The sequence below is a fragment of the Festucalex cinctus genome, chromosome 3, assembly GCF_051991245.1.
Source record: "Festucalex cinctus isolate MCC-2025b chromosome 3, RoL_Fcin_1.0, whole genome shotgun sequence".
Lineage (NCBI taxonomy): Eukaryota > Metazoa > Chordata > Actinopteri > Syngnathiformes > Syngnathidae > Festucalex > Festucalex cinctus.
The window spans coordinates 8,260,440-8,284,113 of NC_135413.1; the positions used below are offsets into that span (position 1 = coordinate 8,260,440).

Below are 23,674 nucleotides of genomic sequence, written 5' to 3' on the forward strand. Positions count from 1 at the left end.
TGATCCTAGGAGCTATGTTGTCTGGGGGTTTATGATCCTGGCAGGGTCACCCATGGCAAACAGGTCCTAGGTGAAGGACCAGACTAAGCACGGCTCATAGAACCCCTGATCATGAAAAATATAAATGGAATCACGTTTCGCTTGCCCGGACGCAGTTCACCGGGGCCCCACTGTGGACCCAGGCCTGGAGGTGGGGCTCGTTGGTGAGCACCTGGTGACCGGGCCTGCACCCATGGGGCACGGCCAGGCATAGCCCGAAGAGGTAACGTGGCTCCCCCTTCCCATGGGCTCACCACCGGTGGGAGGGGCCAAAGGGGTCGGGTGCAGAGTGGCCTGGGTGGCATCCGGGGGCGGAGACCTCGACGGACCGATCCCCGGCTACAGAAGCTGGCTCTTGGGACATGGAATGTCACCTCTCTGGCAGAGAAGGAGCCCGAGCTGGTTTGTGAGGCCGAGAGCTTCTGACGAGACATAGTCGGGCTCGCCTCCACACACAGCTTGGGCTCTGGTACCAGTCCTCTCAAGAGGGGTTGGACTCTCTTCCACTCTGGAGTTGCCCACAATGAGAGGCGCAGAGCAGGTGTAGGCATACTTGTTGCCCGGCTCAGCGCCAGAACGTTGAGATTCACCCAGGTAGACGAGAGGGTAGCCTCCCTCCACCTTCGGGTGGGGGGACGGGTCCTGACTGTTGTTTGTGCATATGCACCAAACAACAGTTCAGAGTACCCACCCATTTTGGAGTGCTTGGAGGGTGTGCTGGAGAGTGCTCCCCCTGGAGACTCCCTCGTCCTGCTGGGGGACTTCAACGCTCACGTGGGCAATGACAGTGAGATCTGGAGGGGCGTGATTGGGAGGAACGCCCCCCTTTTTTCTGAAAAAAGTCAGACGGCATTACCGCCGGCACTACTTTTCTGTTCGTTCGTATCACTGCGCGGCGTCCCGCATGCAGCTGATAGACGCGCACTAATCTACAAGTTGTTTGTCTTTTCGAAGGCGGAAGGATCAGCTGTCTGCAGTGCGTCGATTAGCTGTCTAAAGGGCGACGCGCAGTGATACGAAGGAACAGAAAAGTAGTGCCTGGCGATAATGGCGTCTGACTTTTTTTCAGAAAGGAGTACTGTGATGCAAATGTATCACTCTTTTGAACACAAATTGTTTTTAGAAGAAAAGCGCTTTATTTCCGTGACACCAGCCAGCTTGCTGGACTATTTTCACCAGAACTCGTGTTACAGAACGCTGTCAGGGGTAAATCAGTGCTGATCGCACACACTGGAGGTGAGGATGAAATAGAGATTCATGTCAAAAAAACAGAACTAACTCTTGAAATTGCCTTGTAAGGTTAGTATACAGGCATTGCCAATAATGAAATAGAAGATATACTGCGGTAGCAGGGTCCCAAAATAAAGAAATTCAGAAAAATTGTTCTGGAAGTGACTTTCAGTAGGTTGGCGGCTCTAATGAGCAAAAATGGCCAGTAGGATTTTTGAAGCACCTCAATTTATTGTTCAGATGATGTTTCAATCTCTAAGCAAACTGTTCTGCTTTTTTCTTCAATATATTTAAGATATGTGCATGTTTCTACTTTTAGTAAATGGATGTTTGTGTTCAACATAAACTAAGGAGCAGTAAGGCTATACTGTATATTATTGTATCATATTGTGTAAAATTGGATTGAATCATATCAAGGTACATATCGTATCGTGATCTGTGTATCGAGGTACAGTGATACCTCGGCTGACGAACGCTTAAGCTCACGAACCTTTCGCCTCACGAACATTAAAATCGCGAGCATATAGTCTCTGCTGACGAACTAGTTTTCGGCGGACGAACCAAACCACGCGGTCGAACAGCACCACGGTGGCGGCCACGAGAAGCTGACGGACGCTCACGGCGTCCCAGTTCGTCACCCCCTTTCTTTTAGTGCGGACGCGGTTTGTGTTTGATAGACATTTTGGACCATATTGAGTGTACTTTTGCTATTATGGGACCGAAAAAGACCCCACCACAGGCTAGTGTTAAGCCTAATGCTACGTTCTCACCAAAAGCGAGGGACGGCGGCGCGTTTGCATTGTAGTCAATGGAGTTCGCGCCACTAAAAAAAGCGAAAGTGCTGTCACGTACCTCAAAATAGGAGAAAATAGTGCCACGGCAGTTTAGTCCCAGGAAAGAGGTGAAAGTAGTTGGCGGTGCTCACTTTTTGTTGACTCGCTAAAGTGCTCCACTTCCTTGTTCACCAAGGGACACACCTCCTCCGCTCCGGTGAGCACGAAAGCGCGAATGAGCGGCAACCGTTCCATAAACACTCTACGCGGTGAAACGCTCGCGAATGAAGTAAGTCTACCATTGCTACCATCCTTAAGAACTACCATCACAAAGGTAAATAAAACGACTATTATACAGTACAGTTTATTTCTTTCATTACAATACAATAGCACATTTATTATACATAAAATAAGGTATATTTTTCGTGTAGTTTTAAGGCTTATTTAGTAGAAAATTACGTTTTATAGGGACCTGGGAATGGATTATTCTCATTTTAATGGTTTCTTATGGGAAATAAATGTTCGGAAGACGAACTTTTCGCCTTACAAACCCTTTCTGGGAACCAATTATGTTCGTGAGCTGAGGTATCACTGTACGTATCGTGTCGCCAGGTTCATGAAGATACCCAGCCCTAGTTATTTGCAAAATGGCCGCCCACCAAGATGAATAAGCGCAGGTAGTTTTGCTGCTTAATTCATATTCCACACAAATTCAATATTATTTAAAATGCCCTCTTTAGACGAGTAGGACCGCATCAAACATTATTGGCAAGATTTTTTTTTTTTTTTTTTTTTTTTTACTTGACCTCCCTTTAGTATTTCCAGATTTCTACTGATTTGTTTTGCTCATCGAATTTGGCTGTAACCAGATTTACTCTTACTAACTGATGAGGCGATTGAAAATGACATCATCGAGGGCCAGTTTGTTGGATTTGTGATGACGAATTTGAAATCTGATTGGTTTCAACAAACACTGCCTTTGCTAATTTATTTTGTTAAATGGGCCAGCACTACTAATGTGAAGGTCCTGGCAAGATTAGCACAGCTACACATTAGGCTGAAAACTGACTAGACAAAAAATAAAGTAAAATAAAAATAAAATTAGCATGTAAGAGAAAAGTTGCCAAATGAAGAAAGTACAATACTGGGCAAAAATTAACACAATTTCATGGGGGTAATATAAGAATTGAAGTTGTAAATGTAGGTCAGTGCTTCTGACTGTGTTTAGGCCAATGATTTTAGTGCAGGCAAGCTCAATGGCCAATGGGTTACAAATGACTTCTGGGTGAGCGCGGTGAGCTGTTAACGAAGATGTGCTGAGAATGGGCTAATTGGAGTTAATTGGCCATCTGTTTGAGCCCGGTTACAGACAGGGTCATGAGCACACACAAGTCGTCCAGCGACTCAAACCACGGGGAAACACCATCACACATTCTCCTCATTTTCCTCCTTCTCCTCATCGTCTATAGAAAACCATTTGTTGTCTCAAAATAAACAAATAAATAAATCACCTCCATTATCATAATAAGACAAGTAATGTGTTGTCAAAGTACCTACTGTATCTATTTAGTGCTGTCAAAGTTAAAGCGTTAACTCATTGATTAATCATAAAAAATATCGCATTAATCATGTATCAATGCAGATTCCTCGCACTATTAATTTTGGCTACTGATTATCCTTTAGCTGACAGCGGATGGTTATGATAAACAGGACAGGTTGTGACTGACAATAAACATAACTACATGCTTTAAAGTAAAGCATTTAATAAATGTTTGCGTGTGACATTCAGAATATTTGTTCATGTCAAATGTTTTTTTTTTTCTTCCATTTTAAATTATACAAGTAATTAACTGATTAGAAAAAGAGGAGGATCAGTGTGGAGTGGATCAAAAAATGTTGACAACGTCATAACATTAAATGTTGAAAGAAATTAACACATTAAAGGTGCTCTTCAAATTTGGCAGACAAAAATATTGGTAAAAGCCTTTTTTAATTAAGTGATTAATCAAAATTCTAAGGTGATTAATCTGAAAATTTACTCTTAATTTTTACTTTTTAATTTCCTAATTATTATTATTATTTATTATTATTATTTATTTATTTTAACTCTTTAACTCTATTTTCATTTTTGTAGCAGGAGTACATTTTCATTGGTTAGTCAGAATTGTGCCTCCCTCTGGTGGATACAGGTAGAGTCTGCAACCAGAATACCAAAAAGCCTGTATCGTTGATACGATATAATAATAATAATAATAATAATAATAATAATAATAATAATAATAATAATAATAATAATAATAATAATAATAATAATAATAATAATAATAATAACTGTACATGTTATGGAGAAGAAAAAAAAGTGAAAATATATATATTAAAATACAATCAGTTTAAAATGCAATAAAATCCAAGCATTCCAGAACCAGCTACTTACAAAAGGCCCGTTTTTTTTTTTTAAATAAAATATATTACTTCTTTTTTTTAGTCGCATTTTTATATATTATTCACGTCAATTGTTATAAGCATGTGTAGTGTATTAAGAAACTATTCCTAATATAACTACTACTACTAATAATAATATTAATAATCATTCATCCATCCAATTTCTCAACCACTCACTCCTCACAAGGGTCGCGGGGGCTGCTGGAGCCTATCCCAGGGAACCTGAACTGGTTGCCAGCCAATTGCAGAGCATGCAGAGACGAACAACCATACACACGCACACCTAGGGACAATTCGGAGCGCCCAATTAACCTGCCAACCATGTCTTTGGAATGTGGGAGGAGACCGGAGTACCCGGAGAAGTCCCATGCGGGCACGGGTAGAACATGCAAACTCCACTCAGGAAGGAGCCTGGACTCGATCCCGAGTCCTCAGTACTCTTGAGGCAGACGTGCTAACCAGTCATTTAACCGTGCCGCCCTCTTGTTTATGTTTAACTTTTTTGTTTTTTTTGGTTTAAGAAATTTAATTTTATGCTCTTTCTACAAAGTTGCTACAGTCTCAAATGTTCTCCAATTTCGATTGTCATGTTTTGGTTCTGTTTGGGGTAGGTTTTGCTTTGTTTTTGTTGGGTTTCTAGTTTTGAGTTTGTCATGTTTATGTTCTGCTTTCCTTGTCTTCCCTAGTCTTGTTAAGCCTTGCCATGTCCACCTGTGTTTGCCTGCCCTTCCTCATGTGTCAACCAATCAGCACCCCCTTCCACTTGTGTCTTGCCCAGCTGTGTCTAATCATGCTCAATTAGTGTGTGTACTTAGTTATCGGTTTTCGCTTCATTGTTCTTGTTTCCACACGTCCATGCTGCCATTGTTAAGTCTTGTCTTGTATAGTTTTTCCCCTTCTGTATTTTGTTATTCTTAGTCACCAAGCCCTGTTTGCCACTTTAGATTTGTTTGATTAAATTTACTCCTTTTGAGCGCCTCTACCTCCCTGACTCGTCCGCCTCCTGCACTTGGGTCCTCCACCACACGTCATAGTTGTGACATCGATACTGTAAAGTTGTAGAATGGTATGCCGGGAAACGTTTCTTGTGAGGAGCAATATGGTGGCCTCGTGGCTTCGAAAGCCTTGGCCTATGGCTATCCAGGTTTATATCAACTAAGTGGTTTTGTCCTAATGTAGTTGCCGTAGGACAGCGAAAAGACTGGTTGACTGCGCATGCGCGAGCAGATAGTGCAACGACCGCAAATCGTGCATTTGCATTGTCAACTTAAATGTATTTGGTTACACTGATCTTAATATATGACTGTGATTTTGTTACCAAATAAGCTAAGAATTAGCTTAGCTTCTTGTCTTCTTTTGTGTATCCCGGTCGGCATTCTGGAGACCTCTGTGGGGTCGCATTGCCTTTTATTGTCCAGTCTTGGTGCCACAATACACATCGGTATGCTGTGCTGTACACAGTTCACTACCTACTGTAAGACCACGAAGCACAAACTTGCCGATTTGCCCCCTTACTAAAAATAAAAATAAAATAAAAATGAATCTGTCTTCGTGTTATTATGATTTTATGTATGTCCAGAATCCTCACATGTGACGACTCCCCAGTTGTGAGGATGTAGCTTCCGTTTCCTCCGCTCGGTGTCGCTGGCTTGAGGCTAGCCTAGCAAGAAGCTAACCGATTTGAGTCAATAGAGCTCCGGGCCGGCAACTGGAAATGCCTCTGGAGGTCACACAGCTGCAGCAGCATGGCTTAAGGGAAAATGGATTTGTACTGCACATCCACTAGCCGAAGACGCGTGTCTTTTCGGGTATGATGAGTTGGACTAAAGCATACTTTGTTCCAGTAAGGCTGGCTGGGCGCCTAGCCGACGTATGCTAACTAGCTCAGCGGTGTTAGCCTCACTGGTCGGCTTGGGAATTATTACCCCCGCTTCAAGACTCATATTCTAACTTTTTATAATAGAACGGCGACAAGAGGAGTGTGAGATGAGCTGCTTTATACTGAATTCCAGGCTGTAACGCTATAGTTTTCCGTGGGCTCGTTAACAACGGCCGTATTGTCTCACCCTCATGTTTGAAATGGAGACCCACGTTTCGTGCCTTTTCCCCGAAATCCTGGCCATTATCTTCAGCTACCTGGACGTGAAAGACAAAGGCCGGGTGGCCCAAGTGTGCACAGCGTGGAGGGACGCGTCCTACCACAAGTCGGTGTGGCGGGGGTTGGAAGCCAAGCTGCATCTACGCAGGGCCAACCCTTCTCTCTTCCCCAGCCTTCAGACCAGGGGCATCAAAAAGGTCCAGATCCTCAGCTTGAGGCGCAGCCTGAGCTACGTGATCCAGGGCATGCCCCACATCGAGAGCCTGAACCTGTGCGGCTGCTTCAGCCTGACGGACAACGGGCTGGGCCACGCCTTCGTGCAGGACATCCCGTCGCTGCGGGTTCTCAACTTGAGCCTGTGCAAGCAGATCAGCGACTCCAGCCTGGGTCGCATCGCCCAATACCTGAAGAACCTGGAGGTGCTGGAGCTGGGCGGGTGCAGCAACATCACCAACACGGGGCTCCTCCTGGTGGCTTGGGGACTGCACCGGCTCAAGAGCCTCAACTTGCGCAGCTGCCGCCACGTGTCCGATGTGGGCATCGGGCACCTAGCGGGCATGACCCGCAGCACGGCCGAGGGCTGCCTGGCGCTGGAGAAGCTCACCCTGCAGGACTGCCAGAAGCTCACCGACCTGTCGCTCAAGCACGTAGCCAAGGGCCTGGGAGGACTCAAGGTGCTCAACCTGAGCTTCTGCGGTGGGATCTCGGACGCCGGCATGATCCACGTGTCGCGTATGAGCCGGCTGGGCAGCCTCAACCTGCGCTCGTGCGACAACATCAGCGACACGGGCGTCATGCACCTGGCCATGGGCTCGCTGCGCTTATCGGGCTTGGACGTGTCCTTCTGCGACAAGATCGGCGACCAGAGCCTGGCGTACATGGCACAAGGCCTCTACCGGCTCAAGTCGCTGTCACTGTGCTCGTGCCACGTGAGCGACGATGGCATCAACCGCATGGTGAGGCAGATGCACGAGCTCAAGACGCTCAACATCGGACAGTGTGTGTGCATCACCGACAAGGGCCTGGAGCTCATTGCTGTCCACCTGACGCAGTTGACGGGCATCGACCTGTACGGATGCACCAAGATCACCAAGAGGGGCTTGGAGAGGATCACACAGCTGCCCTGCCTCAAGGTGCTCAACCTGGGCTTGTGGCAGATGACGGACAGTGAGCGTGTTAAGTGAAAGGAACCTCCCACAGGTACCAAACTATAGAATGGAGAGACGTTCTCAGCAGTTGAGAGCTTCTTGCTTCTTATTCCTCACACTTCAAATTTGAATTTGTTTCCTCCCACATTCCAAAAACACAAATTGTCCACAGGGGCGAATGTGAGTTCTTGTTCACTATGTGCCCCGTGATTGGCTGGCCACCATACCAGGGTATACCCCAACTCACCTGTCACCCCAATGACTGTAAGCACTATAGAAAATGGGTGGATACTTTTTCATTTCAGCAGCACAATGAGCTAGAGCACGTCTGCCTCGCAATCAAATGTTCAGGGTTCAACTCTCAGCTCCAGCCTTCCTATGTGGAGTTGACATGTTCTCCGTGTGCTTGGGTGCGTCGTCTTTTCCCCACATTACAAAAGCATGTTGAAGTTAATTGAAGACTCCAAATTGTCCAAAAGTGTGAATGTCAGGTTGTCTTCTGTATGTGCCCTGCGATTGGCTGGCGACCAATCCAGGGTGTGTCTCACCTCTTGCCAAAAATCAGCTCGAATAGGCTGGAGCAACTTAATCATGTGTACAGTTGTTTAGCTACCTCGCCCACACGCAGCAGTGCCTACAGCTCAGTACTAGATCATGACATTGCATATTTTTGCAACTCCAGCACAAATTCTGCTTTTTATACAAATTAAACAAAAATCATGGCAGTAGTAATAGGTAGGAATTTGTATTCTTAAGGCTGGCGTAGCTACTGGAATTTTTTTTTACTTATTTGCCTGATGTATTCTAGCAATATTTTTTTGTATGAAATAATTTTGTACTTCAAATTGAAGTTTATACAGTCATTGTGTAAAGGCAGTGGCGGTTTTCCCAGAGGACGCCACACAAAAAATTCACTGTGCCACAGTTCTGCGGCCTTGTGGCCGACTGCTGCAAAGGCTTTATGCAACAAAGAAGCAAAAAAAACAAACTTTTCATCAGTGATTTTTTTTTTCCCTCATGAGGAGATTCCAACAATAGTCTCAAGAGTATTTGTTTACAAAATAATAGTAATTTAAGATGTTTTATATTCATACTGTAGTGATATTTATGAATAAAGATGGCAAATGTTTCACTTGTATCCCACATATGTGCAGTTTTTGAACATAAGTGATGTACTGCTTTAAAAGATATATATTAGGGGTGTCAGGCAATTAAAATTTTTAATCGTCATTAGTCGCATGACTTCAATAGTTAACTCACGAGTCACGATTAATCGCAACTTTCATTTCTGTTCTAAATGAACAAGAAAACTTTTTAAAGTTAACATACTCATTAAAAAAAAAAGGGAAAAAAACTAATAGAAATATGGCTGCATCTTTTAGCCATTGATACAGCAATTTCATCCATTCATAAAACTGAATTAAAATTAAAAAGATGTACTTGGGGGAAGTGTGATATTGATTTGTGTTGGTCATTTTTCTGCCACTTGATGGCATAATTGCATTTTTTTTAAGATAATGGTGACAGTTCAGTGATTTTTTTTCTTTTCATAATAAGAGCAATCTAATCTTTAACATTAAGTAATTTATGAAATTCTGCACATTTTCTACAACTTGACCCCAGTCTCCAAGTTTGCTGCGTTGCGAGTGGAATTGTTACTTTTCAAGTAAGGGGCGGTCATTAATCGTGCGTTTAAAAAAAATAAATAAATAAAAAATAGTGGCATTAAAGGAACTTTAAATTAACTCAAAATCAATACACTAATTTTGACACTATATATATATATATATATATATATATATATATATATATATAGAGAGAGAGAGAGAGAGAGAGAGAGAGAGAAATTTCTATAAAACCAAAGAAACAAGGCTTATAATTTATTTATTTACATACATACAAAATCCAAACAACTCACAAATATGGCTGGGTTTTTCTTTTTGCAATAAACAAATCAAAGGCAGAACAAAATGAACAAATGAGTTCTTCGAATAATATAAAAGTGAAAAATAAGTCACATGAATTGAGAGATGAGACATTAAGGCAAATGCAAGGACACGCTGAACATAAAGGAAACATCCATACACACACTTGGGGGGGGGTTGTGGCGCCAAGTCCTCTTTCCAACTGACGAAGCAAGTATTTCACATAAAAGTTGTTTGCCAAACTGGAGGTGCACTTTCTTCACAGGCCTCCCACAGAGCAATACAGAGGAACCGCCAAAGTCAAACAGTGAAGTGAAAATCTACCAAGATACACATGACTGCACTGTAATTTGTAAATATATATTATATATTATTACAGTAACTACAGGCAATTTTTTCACTAGCTGTCAGTAGGGAAAAATACAGCAAAGGCAAACTTCTTACTGGAAGGATTTTGCAAACTAAGTTCGTTCCTATTTCTGTGCTTATTGCACATTTGCATTACAGATACCTTTCTACATAAGGCTGCAGCTATTGAGTATACAACAAATTAATATCAAATAATTGGCTATAAATTATGCTTTCTTTATCAAACATATAGTAATGTGCAAGGTGCAGCTATTATATTTGTCCACTTGGGGTCACCATCCTCAAGTTCTGTCAACTATCTGAGACTTTGAATGTTTAAAGCTTTAAAAGGCAATGCCTAGACTGGTGAGTGACATTGGTGTCAGCAACTGTAATATAGGGATTGCTGGCTGTTAGCTGGATAATGTTAGCTAGTCTGTGTGTTGAGTGACTCAATGAGTTTTAGCCATCAGCAATTATTGTGTATGAAGCTCCCAGTCAGAGATTTTTTTTTTGGTAATGGAATCATTTGAGTACTTCAATTAATCACTGTAGCCCGAAAAAAAAAGAAAAAAAAGAAAAAAGAAAACCCAAACAAAAAGAAAAACATACTTGATGATTTAGTTTGAAGTTTAAACTGTACCACTGCGACTTTGGAGGCACCACTGTATCCGAAAGAGCTTGACGTTATAATGTCAGGCGTACGTGGACCTCGATGACAACACTAAATTGTTCAAAACAAAACGGCAAAAAGTACGTTTCCACCATCACACAATCACGTAGTTTCCAAACATTTTCTTTTCGCAGGTGACACAAACTCAACTCTGTCCAAGAGCCGCTCACTCGTCTGGATTCTGTGCAAACATTCAATACAGTTAACATTTATACATATCTATGCATTTATATTCATATATATTTCTATAGAAGACTCTCCATACTTAAGTCAGCAGTACTCACACATTTTGTCTCTGTGACAAAAGCAAACAACAGCACTGCTTTTTTTTTTTTTTTTTTTGGTCGTCTTTTGAAAATCCCCAAAAAGAATGCACAACATGGCCCACTTACCTTAATTCAGTCACGGCACGTGTTAAGTATCACTTTATTTACAAACGGATCTTAAAAAGTCAAATTAAAGAGCCCTGAAGAGAACACTGGACACAATTACGGGAGCCGTTGCTTACTTTTTTGCATTTGGCCAACTGAATATTTGGGCCTTTTAACATCCATTAGGAACTTGAGATCAACGCCGAATAGTTCACAGGGACAAATCATGCCTTGATAGCACCAATAGTACAGAAAATCAAACACATCCCTGGGCAAGGTCCGCTACTGTCTCACACCCCGCAACCTCCCGTACATGCTCCAAGGCCACTAGAATGTTCTTCAAAGAAACATTGCATACCTCATAACAAGTGAACGCCATGTGCAAAACCATTGACAGAATAACAGATTAAAAATGAATGTTTTAATTGCCCCTCTCGGTCTCTCTCATCCTTACGTTAAAGGAGACATATTATGAAAATGGATTTTTTCATGACTTGTATATACATGTGGTGTCTTAACACCAAATCAACATTTTTATTTTATTTTTATTTTTGCTATCTAGTAATACTGTCTGCATGTCTTGGTCATTAGACATTTTAGTGCACATTTGTTGAGCGCTTGAATTCGGTGCAAAAAATGTCTGGTGCAATCTTCAGGTTAAACAGTGGGATAAAAACAATTTGGCTGTTTGTTTATCTTTATCGATTTTCAGGTTAGTGACTTATTAGCATAACATTTGGTTTGTTTGTTTATTTATAGCTTATAGCTTGTCAGATATCGAAATTATTTAGATTGTAGTTTTCACTTCTGCTGTTAATCACAGCCAGACCACGTCCAATCAACCCTCTCCCCTCCTGGCGAGCCCAACTGTCCTCCAGGCAACGCCCACTTTGAGCGCCGTTTTCAATTCAGAGTAAGGGGTGAAGCAAGAGTCTGATAGGTTGCCGAGTTCAACTTTCATTTGTTCTGTGACCAACTGACTCGTATATTAAATCAATTTTCCCCATTGAACTGAATTGACATGCCAATAATGCGTTCCAAACTTCCAGAGCCCCCAAAATGCTAACCTGGCAAGAGCCAGATGATGTAAAGAACTCATAAAGAAGTGCTCCACAATATCAATTGGGCACTACTCCAATGTCATCTGCTAAGGAAAGGTGGGACTTTCAGTATAATACCACTCTTGTTTTGACCAGTCATGGCAACGGATGAAAACATCATTGTTGATATAGGTTTAAAATAAAATTTAAAAAAAACAAAAAAACATCTTTACCAGCTAAAAATGCACCAAGCGCCTCGCTGTTCTTTCAAAAAGGAAACTAGGTAATTCTGAAAGATCAGAATTTTTTTTATGCGGCAACTTGTTTTCTTCACAGCCACATATCCCGCCCCCAAACACACTGTTGCTTTGTGATTGGTCTTAACTACAAATTGTTCGGATCAATGTAAATTAGCGGGCTCGGTACAAGATTGTTTCTTGGGAGTTTGTTACTCACAAATACCACAAGTATATATATTTATTTATATTTCAAATAATTGGCAGAATAATCTGTAATCAGTATTTTTTTTTTCGAAAAATCAGTATTGGCCTAAAAAAAAAAAAAAAAAAAAAAAAAAAAAAAAAAAAAATCACATCAGTCAGGCTCTAATAATAACCCTATTTCTATAATGAATATAGTTAGAACCCTCCAAATCTATTAACACTTTCTATCATTTTTTATTCAATTGTGATTGGACTGTTTTTGGCATGCAATTTTTTCATTGCATTTTGATGGAAATGGGAATACTGTTGTTGTTTAGTTGAAATCCATTTTGATAGATTCCTTAAAGGTGCACGATGCAAGATTAGACTCAAATTTGAGTGTTAAAATAACCATATTTTTCACCCGCACATGTTTTAAGAATTGTATAATGGACAGGAGCCACTACTGTAGCACAATGACTGTTGCCCCTATGTGCAAAAACTCTGAATCCTGCTTCGTGCCCCTTTAATTCGGTACATTCTGGCACCAAATTTGTCATTTTTGCTATAACAGAAGCCAAAATATGGGCCACTTAAATACAGTCGGTGGCTACTTAGAAAACAAAACAAAAATGTGTATTTGACATACTAAGTCTGATCTCACTTGTGTCTTAGGATACATTTATTTCTATGATTCTTCCGTACTTCCATGGGGTTAGGGTTAGGTTTGCATCATGAAATGAAGTAAAAAATTCATTTAACCTTTCTCCTAATGATGTCTTCTGACAGAAGTTTTACAATAATTATTTCTGGGCATGAAATACGGGCCAAAATGAAATTTTGCATGGGGCCGTCATGGTAACAGAAACTATACTTGGTATTTTCAACTGGAGTTGACAAAGCGCTGTCTTTATCAATTATGTATTTAGACCAAAGAATGCTAGAGAGCTTTTATTAAGACACTTTTTTTAATTGAAAAAAAAAAAAAAAAAAGGCATAATATGTCTCCTTTAAAAATGACTTCAGAACAGGTCTTCTCTTTATACCCCGCAAGTCCCAAAAGATCTAATCCCAAAGATCTGCAGTTTAGAGATGAAACTATTTTCCCACCAGTAGCTTGGAGAGAATTCCGACTCCCTCGGTTCCCCCCAGCCCGAGTGCTTTCCTGCCCCACGTGAACAACCAATGAAGCCCTTTTCCTTTAAATCGTGATAAACCTGTGACATAACTGTGCTTGATTCCACTGTGATTGCCTCAATTCACAGAGGTATGCCTGCAGTAAACGTTGACTTTGTGCTCAAGTGTGATATTCCACTACAGTGGAACTTCTAAAGAGGTCCTCAGATAGTTTTGTTTCTTGAATGTATTTTATCCATTATTACCAATGGTATTTATTCCAATTTTGGAAATTTCTTCAATTGCATTTGACTTGGCAACACAGTTGTGTAGTGATTATTACGTCTGCCTCACAATTGAGAGGGTCTTGAGTTCAAGTCGCGCTTGTGTCTATTTTGTATGCTCTCCCCATGCTTGCATGTATACTTTTACCTGCAACTGGAATGAGCAAAACTGCTATTAGAACATTCAAGTGCTTGTCCAAAGAAGTTCCACTGTATTCTCAAGGCGTGTTACATTTTGTGCTGTTTCTTTCACTTGTGTCTTAACACAGTTGTTTAGGTGTTAATATATCAAATGCCCAAGATGGGACAGGAAAGCACTTTCAAGTGAGTTTTGGTAGGAAACCTCCAGTGATGTCGTAACCTTCTAAAGCAGGGGTGGCAAACTGCGGTCCTCGAGGGCCGGTGTCCTGCAGGTTTTGTAGATTTCCCTACTCGAAGTGCAGCTGATTCCAATTAACAGGCTCGTTATCAGGTTTCTGCAGAGCTTGCTGATGAGCTGATCATGAATCAGCTGTGTTGAAGAAGGGAAATATCCAAAACCAGCAGGACTGCGGCCCTCGAGGACCGGATCTCGCCACCCCTGTTCTAAAGGTTCACCGGCGGCCACCGATGGGGAATGCCAGGACCAAACCTGGGCCGCTCCCGCGGGTCAGCAAGACTCCTCCAGCGCGTTGACAACCTGCTCCAAGATGTCAGGGCAGCAGTCGGCGATCTGCTGCAGGATGCAGTTGGCGTATTCCTGCAGCTCGCCGCTCTCCTTCTCGCACAGCTCGAGCTCCTTCTCCAACTGGACACCGCAAGGAAGAAGGGTCACCAACATCGATTTAGTTTAACCCTCAAAATATGAATCTGTCGTACCCCGACAGGAAAATACGCATGTTTTTCAAATCACCGTAACTCCTGAACCGTTTGCGCTAGCAACATAATTCCAACGGCTTCTGAAAGCGGATAAGCGGAGCTTTACGTCGATACCGCATACATTACGGTAGCTGGCATATTGTCACGTGTGAAGGAGGGGAAAGTGGTGCTGCATAGAGGAGAGTGACACAAGGAGACAGGAAATGACGCATGTCTTCAACTCCAGAACCGTTTGCGCTAGCAACATAATTCCAACAAATTATGAAAGCGGAGGAGTTTTTCATCGAGAGGAAAAAAAAAAAACAGGTGGACTGTTATAATAGTAGTATCTAAAGAGTTAATGCCTGTATTAGATTTAGCTTTTTTTTACTGTCTATTTCCATGTTCATTTCAAGTAACACAATTCCTTATATGGTTGTGTCAGTCAATTAAATTTTTTAATCGTAATTAATCGCATGACTTCAATAATTAACTGACGATTAATCGCACATTAATCGCATGTTTTATACTTCAATTTATATCGAAATTTTCAATAAAATTTAATTTTTTTTCCTAATTTAAATATGGTTTATTTTTTAGTCATTGATACAGTAATTTCATAACAATTGAATGAAAAAAAATACAATTTAAAATATGTATTGTACGTAAAAAAAATAAATAAAAAACTGATTTGTGTTGATCATTTTTCTTTCACTACAACATGGCATAATTGCATTTGTGAGATAATGGTGACAGCTCAGTGCATTTTTCTTTTCATATTAAGAGCTGACTAATTTTTAACGAAGTAACTTGTGAAATTATGCACATTTTTAAAACTGTAAAATACAACCTAGTCCCCAGAAATACATGCATTGTTATTTAATTTATTACTGCGAAATTGTGTTAGTGTATTCCTTTGCTGAACGCTGAATGCTTTTATTTTGTTAAGTTTAATAGGATGTGCTTTGTAAAATAACGTTTATTTAATGCATACGAACCAGAAGCGATCGATGTATACTTTTCATATTAAGAGCGTCCTAATTTTAAACAAGAAGAAACTTGCCATCTTCTGCACATTTTGAAATTGTAAAATGCAACTTGACACCAGTTCCCACAACTATATGCAGTATAATTTAATTTATTACTGCTAAATTGTGTTATAGTGACTCCTTTTCACGACGTTGGACGCTTTTATTTTGTTAAGTTCCCGGATGCGCCGTGATGCCCCTCTGAAGTGAACATGTCACTCGTACTTTCACTTTCACAACCTGACGGTGCTTTCTTGCAACGAAACAGAAGACGATGTTAGACTTTCTGGAGCTGCCGAATAAACTACACCTCACATCAAAAGATCAAGTGGCTTGGAGTCACTCCAAGTGACAAGACGGCATCCATTTGGCTCTTGGCTCCCTCTTGGCAACTGTAGCAACTATGCTGCTGTGCTAATCGCTAACACAGTGTGTTCTGTCAAAGCAGGAAACTGGTGGAAATGGCTCCTCCACTCGAACATTCTGCCCCTTAAACATTGTTTATTGTAGCTCCAGTGCAGTACAGTGCATTTCTATTGGGTCATTTTGACGTGGACCTTTCTGCTGCTTCGCGACTGGAATTCTCTTAGAGGCTTTCCAAATAAGGAAGCAGTCATTAATCAAGCGTTAAAAAAATTAGTGCCGTTAAATGCACTTTAAGTTAACGAGATAACGCGATAATTTTGACACCCATAGTTTATACTGACACAGGACAGCAAACATCAGGCGCCCAAATTTATGTGCGCCTTTCTACCTGTTCCGCCGTCATCTTCAGGAGCTCCTCCTCCCAGTCGTGTGGGTCACTGCGGTGGTAGTGGGTGGGTGGTGTGAGCTGGCTGAGGATGCTCGGGTCGCGGTCGTAGCAGAGGTCAGTCAAGTGGGCGATGTAGAGCTTCAGCTTGCTGCGGTTCTGGCACAGGGCTACAACAGGGGTTATCATCTGTTGGGGGGAGAGGTGTTCAGATTTATGCTTTGGTCCAAGTGGGGAACATGATGACAATACAGGCACCAATCAGCAATGTCACACAATACAATGAGTGCTGTTCTGTTCAATGAACATACTATTTGGAACTACAACACTGTCGCTCAAACAAGTGTTTGCAGTGAAAATCAAGAGTAAAATAACAGCTACGTTAATTTATTTAGCTATTTTTTGTACAGTAGTACCTTAACTCACTTATAAGTTGACCTGTATTATAGAAAAGCATAATAAATGAGAATCTAACGAATTAAAATTATCTTAAAAAGTAATTGCTGTACATATTGGATGTGTGTCTATAAGGGGTGTGGCCTAGTCAGTGACATCAGGAGTGGGTGTCAGTCGGTCCTGGCGAACATTTTCATTTTGTATTTGTCGGCAACTGTGTCTCTCCTTGCCCATATGTGAGGGCATCACAGTGCCATGATTGCATTATTCATTATTTTTTTATTTTTTTTTTTAACTTCACACGAGTGGCAGCATATATAAAGCTTGCTCGTACCTCAAATTTCACTTGCAACACTACGATTGAAAACAAACAAACAAACAAACAAAAAAACGAACAAGTGACTTGGAATTCAAGGTAGCACTGTATTTTGATGGGTCTTAATTTTTCCACTTGATGTTCCTCGTTCATGGAAAGTAGGGATGTCACGATAAGGGCAATATCGTCATTAGGGATGTTTTGGCCTTCTATGTTTAAAATCTATGCTAATTGTCAGATGAAGGGGAACGTAATTTGCTTGTGAAGCGATCAATGTGTGCTTGCATTACCAAGTAAGTTCCTCAATATTGTTATTAGAGATTGTAGGTGGTTTATATGCATTGCTGTTATATACAAAAGCACGATATTGTGCTTTTTTTTATTTTTTAGTATGAGCTCATTTTTTACAATATTGTGATGTTTTTTATAATATCGCTAACGCCCCCACAATATCGTGATAATTATCGTATCGTGAACTTCATATCGTGATAATATTGTATCGTGATGTTTGGATATTGTTACATCCGTAATGAAAAGTGCTTTTGTTTTTCAATATTTCCATTTCAGCTTCCTGCCTTCTTCCATTAGATTGAAAGTCAAAAAATAAAAAAGGAACTTGAAATTTAAAAACAATGACATTGATATATTGTATTTTATCTTTCAGTGGAATCTTTATTAGTGCCAATACTCTTTTCAACAAAACTTTTTCTACAATGCCATTGTTTACTTTCAAGTGTTCTTGTACCATAATTTTTAATGGGCAAAGACTTGTTCGTGAGGATCACATCATTAGATAAGACATGCAAAACCATGATGTTTTGTCTACTTCAATGATTAGAATTCTCTCTTTATTACACTCATGCTGTGCATGCAAACACAAACATAATCCAGTGTTTCCCAACTAGGGTGTATGTGAGCACCGTGCAGGGGATAGTGAAAACATTTCATAATTTATTGTCAGCGCAAGTCTCATTTGAGCCATTTAGGTATGGGCCAATAACCGTGAATACTGGATGTCCTTTTTTTTTTTATTCTAAGTAGCAGGAGTTGCTAAACAAGTGGCCTCTTTAAAGGTTATTTATAAGAGTGGGAGGTGGAGTGGGGGGACATGGGCGTGAAGTTAGGCATGGAAGACGAGCCGCAACCTCCAAATAGGGAAGGCGACCTTTTTTGCTATGCTAATGTGAAGTGTCCTTTAAAAAAAATAAAGTAAAATAAACAGGACAACCTAAGCAGCATCCCATGGGTCTATTCTAAAAATAGCTCAACAGCGATGGGAAACTGTGATGAGCTAAGAATTCCAACAGAAGAAGGATGTCATAGCATGTATTTATTCATTTATTTTTAAAGTTAACATGGTAGACGTTTCTTCTATACCAAATAGTCTACACATTTTGTTCAAAAAACGATTTGGAAAATACATCTATGCATGCTTTAATTACATGGATTATGCTCAATGGGGAAAAACGCTGTTTTAATTTGGTGAAATCTTTCACGAAAGGTCATTTTAGAGCTGAAATATAAATATTAAAGGAGCTCAAGTTTTTGGTGGTAAATGTTATAAGAGTACATACATACATAACAAATGGAGGTTTATTCCTTATTCGTTATATATTTTTTAATTTATATTACTCTGCTTATTTATTTTTAAGGCACCTTTTTGGTTTATGTTTGTGTTAAAAATAATGCCTAAGAACTAAATGTTCAAATTAAGTTAACAAAATAAAATGATGTTCATTTAATGATCGGTTGTGTTAGTCTCTACTTTTGGAGAGTCATCAACACACATTAGTGAGGGGGTATTCATGGTGTGACAAAAATGTTTTACGGGTACACTAGCAAAAAATGTTTGGGAAACACTGGCATAATCAATGAAAAAGCACTTGAGACTGGCAAAGAAGACAATGACCACCATCACTGAGGACAACAATATGATGTAACAGAAAAGCAACAAAGGTGAAATGGTGCCGTGACAAACCGGAAGACACATTTTTTATTTTAGACGAGCTCACCCTTGGGAACAAAATGGCAGAGAGAGAGAGAAAGAGAGGGGGATGCGGGCATAACGTTGGCTATGCCCAAATACCCTCCTCATCGTCCTGTTCGGCCAGAACGTTGGCCAGGAGCAGCGTGAAGAAAGGGATATTTGGTTAGTGTGTTCACTAGCACACAATTATCTTGTTTAAACACTTGATGGAACAATGAAAACAGAAAGTTGGTTGTTATCCAAGGCAGAGTACGCTACCTGGTCTGGGGAGGGCTTGTGATTTGTCTGGTCGGGGGCTGTCTTCAGGTGTTCGTCTTCATAGTTGTCCGCCATTAACTTCATACGGTTCTGAGTCTGACCATTAATCACAGGAAAAATATAAACAGTTTTTTTTGTTAATATTTGCATCACTTTCCATCAAAATTATCTGCCGATACAGCATCTTGATACGATTCCTTGGCAATACATTAAGAAAGAGAGCTCAAAGACATTGTTAAAACAGTCTTCATTATTTTAATAAATGTATCGGAGCATAGCATGATACCTTATATGGCTACAGTAAAGGCTTGGGAAACAAAATTCCATGAAAGATAGAAATAATGCTTGGGAACGAATGAGAATTAGCAGGAAGACAATTATTATTTTTTTTTAATCTAGTGGAAATAACACCATTGGACATTTAATGATTTAAATTGTAATTGACATGACTCCAACTGAATTCTTACATAACATAAACAGATAATTTTATCAAACTATAATTTGTTTACTGGACTATTCAACAAATTTAAAAAGCCCCCACACCTGTTATGTCTAATTAAACAATAATGAGGACAACGAATATTCTTTTTTTTTTTTTTTTTTTTTTTTTTTTTTTTTTAAATATCTAATGTACATTATTAGTTTGTGAGATATAAATTACCGAATTTTCTGACTATAAGTCACACTTTTTTTTTTTTTTTGCTGGTCCTCCGATTTCACTCAGGTGTGATTTGTTTAAATTAAAATTAGAGCTTGGACTGGCACCCATAATTGCAGTGTTCCATAACCATGTTCACTTTCTGTACAATACCGCCACCTTTGTTCCACCGGCAGTAATGCACTAAAAGTATTTGCGAAAGTTGTCATGCATTTCCGATGGTGGCCACTTTCTTTATAGCATACTAAAGGTGGTGGTGGTAATGCAGAACTGTAGTTATGGCAACTTTTGTGTGATGCAAATCGGTTGCCGTTGTTAGCGTGTGGCATCCATCACGAGGATTTACTATTTAAAGCATTATAAAGGCGCAATAATCGACCCAGATTATACCTTTGACAACAATGCAATGTGGGAATCTACTTCAGACAATTTAAACTAAAAAGTAAAATTTTCATTACACCTGACAACACATGAGAGCAGGTGTTCGGAGAAGGGAGAGCACGCTCCCTTTCCGTGCATTTCCAATCGCAGCCTACAGTATGTTAGAAGGCAATCCGCAGCTCATCCTTCAACTGTTTCCTTTCCTTGTACTACCTGATGCTTTGGGCTCCGGCGCTCCTTTTTTGGGGGAAAACCTGAAGGGCAAATTTGAACGAGTTGTTGCAGAATAACAACTTTCAAAGTGGAATCAGTTTCATTGTTTATGTCATTTAAATGATATTGCAAATGAAATGCAGTTTTTATTTTATCATAATTTGAGGAGGCAATTATTTTGTAAACTGTCTGGTGGGGCTGTGCATTTGTTTGCAATGTCAGAGGAGGAAAAACTCACATATCTGTTTCAGTATAAGCCATTTTATTTGGCTCAGTTTCTGTAACATGCTGGGACATAACATAAAGGGACTATTTTTTTGTTTGATATCCTTCTGAATGTGTGCCTCTTGTCTGCACTGTGAAAAAAAATCAAATGTCTGTAGATTTCACAGTGAATTTCTGTAAATTTGTGACACACACACAAAAATAAATAAATAAATAAATAAATAAATAAATAAATAAATAAATACAAGCTGAAGGCCTCCCAAGGCCGAAACATGGAGGCAATTTTTTAATCAACTGGCCATGCAGCAATAAAGGGATTGTATTTGAAATTTAGTCTACTTATTTATGTATTTATTTATTCACTACTTCTTATTTATTTACTGATGTAAAATGTATTTACTTGTAAAAAAAAACACAAAAAAAAACCTGTATTCGCACTTCAAAATGTTTGCTTTGTTCTTGTTTACCGCAAAACTGATATTTGTTTATGTTTGTATACAACAATGCCTGTTCTTAAAGCGCTTTATTGATAAAGTTGAGTTGAGTTGAAACACCTTTGAGTGCCTCAGTTTTCTCGCTTTTTTGAATAACCTTACACCTTTTTTTTTTAAACTTGTAGATTAAACAGTCCTTCGGTAACCTCCTAGATTAGCGTGGTTCAGTGGTAGAATGGTCATCTTGCAACCATGAGGTTGTTGGTTCGATCCCAGCGCAATATGACAGTGTTAAAGATCCATGAGCAAGGTAATGTAAATCCAGTTGCTCCTGATGCTGTGTAATCAGTAGGTGAATAGTCAAAGCACTTTGAGAGCCTTATAAGGTAGGAAAGTGCAATATCAATGAAGGTGCCATTTTCCAACAACATGCTGCTTTTAAACTATTTTGTTTTGTAAAATTTCCATGCAGATTCTGTTTATTGTACATCGAATCCAGTTAAATTCAGAAGCAGTTACTGTTTCTTGTATATTCAATACCAGTAAAATAAACAAGTTGTTCTGTACAGTGGTTTACATTTCCACTGCATTTTTACACAATTTCCCTGGTAACCACAGCTGCTGGTTTTTGCCTGTAAAAACAACATTTAACACAATATTTTTGTGTTTTATAAGCCCATGTGGGCTGGACACCTCCGGTGCTTGACACTAAACAAGAAATAATTTAAACTAAACAAGATTGGCAACTCTTGCTTGAGCTTTCTATAATTATTTATTAACCGAGAAGCCAAATGTGAATGATTACATGCTTCAACATAAGGAGGGGGTGAAAAAACATGGAAGGAGTGTTTTCTGACACCAGCAGAGAAGAAAGTCAATTTACAGTCTATTATATGGGGAATGGCTTCTTTATCTCAAAATTGTCCCACTCACCTGCTGTTTGAGCTGTTGAACCAACCGATCTTTCTCTCGCTTCAACAAAGACACTTCCTCCTGGGTCTTCTTCTTCTTGGAGGAGGACAACTCCAGCAGGGCAATGTTCGCATCTTTCTCACTGATGGCTGCCAACAGCGCCTCCTGCCTGTCAGGGTGAAAATGAAAAAAAAAGCGCCTCTAAGCCAAAAATGGAGCTAAATGAACTGGATTGCCACACAGTGACTGTACATTGATAGTGAAGGATTTGTTCCAGATCCACACCACAATTGGTGAAAGTCTGCTACATAGAGCCTTACTCATACATCAGCATCGATATAGTGGGAGAATGTTGCATATTATTCATGGCACAAAATCCTCTCACCAACTGGGGGCCACCGGAAATGGATGACATTGTTCAATCAATAACCACCTTGCTGTGAGTCCTTACTTCATCTCCAGCACCTCCTCCAGGTGTTTCCTGCGCTCGGCTCGCAGGGTGGTGAGGTGGGCCTCCTTCTCGCACAAAGACTGCTGGGTGGAGGACAGTTTGGCCCGCATGGATTCTAGCTCCTGCTTCACCTTCTCCATGGCCCCTAGCAGCTCCTCCATCTTGAAATACACACACGCACGCACGCACGCACGCACAGTTAAACTAATAGGAAAATATAGAAAACGATGTCATTTTTGACAGGGGCTCTGATAAAAACACAGGGACAGCTGATTTATTGTGGAAAGTGGAAGGAGTGAGTGAAGTAGCATTCAGTGATGGTAGAAGTTGTATTTACCTGTTATTTGCTGATTCCATACACTCACTGGACACTTCAAAAGGTACGTCAGCACAAGCCAATTACATCTAGATAGCACAACTGCATCATATTCTAATTAATAATGATCAGTTTCAACAGTTAAGAGAGGCACTAAAGTGGCATTAAATGACGCTGGATTCACACCACACAAGCACCCAAAGTGACAAAATTCTTTTTTTGTTTTTTTCTCAAGTGGCGCAATTGAGATATGCATAATGGCAGCGTCAACTAGGGCTGAACGATTAATTGTAAATGCAATCAAATCACAATTTGACAAGACACGATTACGAATTGAGAAAGCTGCGATTTAAATGCTCATTGAAAAAAGAGCGGAAGGTGGGGAAAGTGTGTGTGTGTGTTAGGAACGTCACCGCTATGACTAAAACCTGACGCCATAAGTGCATGTAATCTTCGGCCATATGTTGTGTCGTCAGATTTCATGAATGAGCGTAAACAGAACAAAAATTGAAGTCAAATCTTTTTTTCCCCATTCAAATGATGCTAATCTATTTCAGCCAAACACCAACAAAATTTCTGTACAGCATTTTAAACATGGAAAA

At 40.2% G+C, this 23,674-nt stretch overlaps 2 protein-coding genes across 6 annotated transcripts in view; one reads left to right on the forward strand and one right to left on the reverse strand.

The window, feature by feature from the left end:
- Positions 1–6,090: 6,090 nt before the first annotated feature.
- On the forward strand, positions 6,091–8,873 carry LOC144015556 (F-box/LRR-repeat protein 14-like). The gene has a single exon (XM_077515649.1). It carries the CDS (start codon positions 6,555–6,557, stop codon positions 7,764–7,766), a length of 1,212 nt encoding a protein of 403 aa, XP_077371775.1. The 5' UTR covers positions 6,091–6,554; the 3' UTR covers positions 7,767–8,873.
- Positions 8,874–9,598: 725 nt separating this feature from the next.
- Positions 9,599–23,674, reverse strand: part of LOC144015558 (ELKS/Rab6-interacting/CAST family member 1-like) — a 61,411-nt gene continuing 47,335 nt past the window's right edge. For all 5 annotated transcript variants that reach the window (XM_077515658.1, XM_077515655.1, XM_077515657.1 and 2 more), the window contains 5 exons: positions 22,757–22,917; positions 22,327–22,474; positions 19,483–19,578; positions 16,529–16,714; positions 9,599–14,696 (listed from right to left, as the gene is read on the reverse strand). In XM_077515658.1, coding sequence (XP_077371784.1) covers positions 14,559–14,696; positions 16,529–16,714; positions 19,483–19,578; positions 22,327–22,474; positions 22,757–22,917 — 729 coding nt within the window. In that variant the 3' untranslated portion in view covers positions 9,599–14,558. The remainder of the gene's footprint in view (positions 14,697–16,528; positions 16,715–19,482; positions 19,579–22,326; positions 22,475–22,756; positions 22,918–23,674) is intronic.